The sequence below is a fragment of the Octopus bimaculoides genome, unplaced genomic scaffold, assembly GCF_001194135.2.
Source record: "Octopus bimaculoides isolate UCB-OBI-ISO-001 unplaced genomic scaffold, ASM119413v2 Scaffold_213642, whole genome shotgun sequence".
Classification (NCBI taxonomy): domain Eukaryota; kingdom Metazoa; phylum Mollusca; class Cephalopoda; order Octopoda; family Octopodidae; genus Octopus; species Octopus bimaculoides.
The window spans coordinates 29628-33252 of record NW_026346130.1 but is presented as its reverse complement, the minus strand read 5'-3'; the positions used below and the strand labels follow the sequence as shown (position 1 = coordinate 33252).

At 45.2% G+C, this 3625-nt stretch overlaps 1 protein-coding gene across 1 annotated transcript in view; it reads left to right on the top strand.

Annotated features, from left to right (window-relative positions):
- The window catches only part of LOC106882501 (CAP-Gly domain-containing linker protein 2), a 15605-nt gene that overhangs the window by 5433 nt on the left and 6547 nt on the right, over window positions 1–3625 (top strand). Inside the window, exons 3-4 of the mRNA XM_014933195.2 lie at window positions 1393–1491; window positions 2946–3091. Of these exons, the coding sequence (XP_014788681.2) occupies window positions 1393–1491; window positions 2946–3091 (245 nt within the window). The remainder of the gene's footprint in view (window positions 1–1392; window positions 1492–2945; window positions 3092–3625) is intronic.

Here is a 3625-nt window from a genome sequence, read left to right as displayed (position 1 = left end):
ATGGCCACCCTCGAATCTTGATAATATTTTTCTAAAATAACATAGCGTATTATAAGGGAGATTTAGCTGTTGTATCTAGCAGTGGTTCCCAAAGCGGGCAGTTTTGCTCCCCCGGGGGCGGTGGAAAGTTCCAAGGGGTCGTTGAAGGAAAGTGGGGTGATAATGGGGCAGTGATTCATGTAAAAAGTGGGACAATAATGTGGTAACGATTCATGTAAAAAGTGGGACAATAATGTGGTAACGATTCATGTAAAAAGTGGGACGATAATGTGGTAGCGGTTCATGTAAAAAGTGGGGTGATAATGTGGTAGCGGTTCATGTAAAAAGTGGGGTGATAATGGGGCAACGATTCATGTAAAAAGTGGGATGATAATGGGGTAGCGATTCATGTAAAAAGTGGGACGATAATGGGGTAGCGATTCATGTAAAAAGTGGGACGATAATGGGTTCATTAGGTTAAGTTTTATTTGTGAAATACGGTTACTTTGAATTTGCTTCAGAAAGGGGTCGTTTAAGTGTTTCAGTTGATTTATTATTGTTGCCAAATTTATTTACTAATGACTTAATTAACATTAGGGTCCCTGTTATTGTTGTTGTTGTTGTTGTTTTTATTATTAACATTATTATTATTATCCCGAAAGGATGAAAGGCAAGTCAATTCTGCTGGGGTCGATTTTGCCTTTCAGCCTTTCGGGGTCGATAAATTAAGTACCAGTAAAACACTGGAGTCGATGTGATTGATTTGTTTCTGCCCCCACAAATCTGAGGCCTTGTGCCTGCAGTAGAAAGGATTATTATTATTATTATAGATAATATTCCTAGCTCTTTCAGCAATATAACCCCTCTACTTATCTTAATATTGGTTCTCTCCAGTTTTTACCCCAGATTTTGCCCCTCCTCAGTTGTTACCCTTCCCCATCTATTACTCTTCCCCAGCTGTTAACCCTCCCCAGCAGTTAACCCTCCCGAGCTGTTAACCCTTCCCAGTCGTTAACCCTTCCCAGTCGTTAACCCTTCCCAGTCGTTAACCCTCCTCAGCTGTTAACCCGCCCCAGCCGTTACCCCTCCTCAGCCGTTACCCTCCTCAGCCGTTACCCCTCCTCGGCCGTTACCCCTCCTCAGCCGTTACCCCTCCCCAGCTGTTACCCATCTTCAGATGTTAACCCAATGTAGCCCTTCTCCAATCATGCTAATACTGTCCCTCTTTAAGAGATATCCTAGCATTACCTCTCCCCTGTTGTTGTCCAGTGCATGGTGTTACCCCATTGTTAAGAGCCCTGTCTTATTCAACTGGTTCACCCAAGTACCTTGTCGTGATTTCTTCCGTCCTCCCTCCCTGCAATGTCCCTCCCCCATGTTCACCACTAACCCTTCTGATATTTGTCTTTGTAGAAAGCCTTAAAAGAGAAAGAGGAGCATATTGAGCAATTGTTACGGGAACGAGAATTGGAACGATCTGAGGTGGCAAGGGCCGCCGCAAAAGTGGACCAGGTGAGTGTCTGACCCCTTGTATATCTTGTCTACCTTAGTGGCGATGGGGGCGGGGGCTAGTGATCAGTAGGAAGGGCTGTGGCCCAAAGACCCTTCAGAGTATTACTTCAGATATAGACGTGTTGGATTGAGAGGTATAAGGATGTCTGGAATAGATGTTTAAAGTTCCAGAAGTCTCCAAGACGTAACATATGATATGGTCTGGTGTTGAGGACGACAACAGTGGACAGCAAAACCTACCCTGCATTGAGCAACACCAATATTAGAGATGGGTGGAATAGGTTCACAAATCTCCTGTTATGTCTTGTACTTATACTATGAGATGTTTTGAGCCTTCATGACAAAACTGGTCTATGTAACATCACGGGGTAAGTTGAAGCTACTTCTTCATAGTCCAGGTTTTAAGTGACCTTCACCCTTTATCAATCCTTTAGCATTTAAACCAGTTTTACACACACACATGCCAATACTCATTTTATGTTGAAACTGGCAAGATCCAGCTTCTCACATCCACCCTACAATCTCATTCTGTAAATAAACTATCGCGTCCTGTATTAATCAGAGCAATCATCATCATTTAATGTCTGTTGTCCATGCTGGCGCAGGTTGGACGGTTTGACCACAGCTGGTAAGCTGGGGTGCTGCACCAGACTTCAGTCTGATTTGGCAGGGTTTCTACAGCTGGATGCCCTTCCTAACGTCAACCACTGCGCAGTATGTGTTGGGTGCTTTTACATGGCACCACATAGGCACGTTTATGTGGCACTGCACAGGCGCTTTTAAGTAGCACTGCATGGGTGCTTTTATTTGGCACATCACAGGCACTTTTACATGACACCGCACGGGTGCTTTGACATAGCGCCACATGGACACTATGATGTGGCATGTCACAGGCACCTTTACATGGCATTGCATGGATGCTTTTACATGCTACCACATGGCTCACTTGGATGTGGCACCACATGGATACTTGTATGTGGCACCACATGGGTGCTTGTATGTGGCACTGCACAGATGCTTGTATGTGGCACCACATACGTGCTTTTACGTGGTGTCACACAAGCACTTCTACGTGGAACTGCATGGTTGTTTTTACATGGCACCACACAGGCATTTTTATGTGGCACCATACGGGTGCTTTTTACATGGCACCTCACAGACACTTTTTCAGTAATCTGTATGTGGCACCACATTCTTTTACATGGTGTAACACAGGCACTTCTACATGGCACCACACAGGCACCTTTTCAGTAATCTGAATGCTAAAGGATTAACGCACTGAAAACTTCTTTGCCTGAATATGCGTTGGTGAAGGTTAGGGTTGTGGCTTATGCCATCCAACAGGGTCAGTTAACTGACTGGTTGAAGAGAATGTTTTAACCGTTTTACAAATCCTCATGTTTTCTTCTCTCCATTCTACATGCGTTTTTTTTTCTTCTGCGACCTCATTCCAGGCGGAGGGAGATTTGGCTGTGATGCGGTCAGAGCACGACAGGTTCAAGGACTCGGCCGATGATGCCCTGGTCAAGTGGAAGAACATTGCCCAACAGTTTGAGCGTAAGAACCATGACTTGGAGAACGAGCTGGAGGATCTACGGAGGTAATGTGTTTTGACTTTGGATTTGATCCGTCATCTTCTCTGTACCTTGTTGTCATTGTTTAGCGCCTGGTCAACCTCTTGAGCAGGTAGAATTATGTTCAGAGATGTTCCAACTGTGACCACCCAATAAATGTTTTTGTTGTTGTTTTAGATGTAGTTTATCTTGGAGTACATTATGTAATGTGTCGTTAGCAAGTGGCACTCCACTTGTGACCCTCACACTTCAACACCCCAGTGGTTGGACATACTATAGGGGTGCTTGACGAGTAGCATACACACCACATTGACACTCCACTGGTGGAATGCATCACAGTGGTACTCTAGTGGTGGCACAAACTGCAGTGGCACTCTAGTAGTGGCACACACCACAGTTGGCACTCTGTGGTGACATGCACCATAGTAACGCTCTAGTGGTGGCACACACTGCAGTCGCACTCTAGTAGTGGCACACACCACAGTTGGCACTCTGTGGTGACATGCACCATAGTAACGCTCTAGTGGTGGCACACACTGCAGTCGCACTCTAGTAGTGGC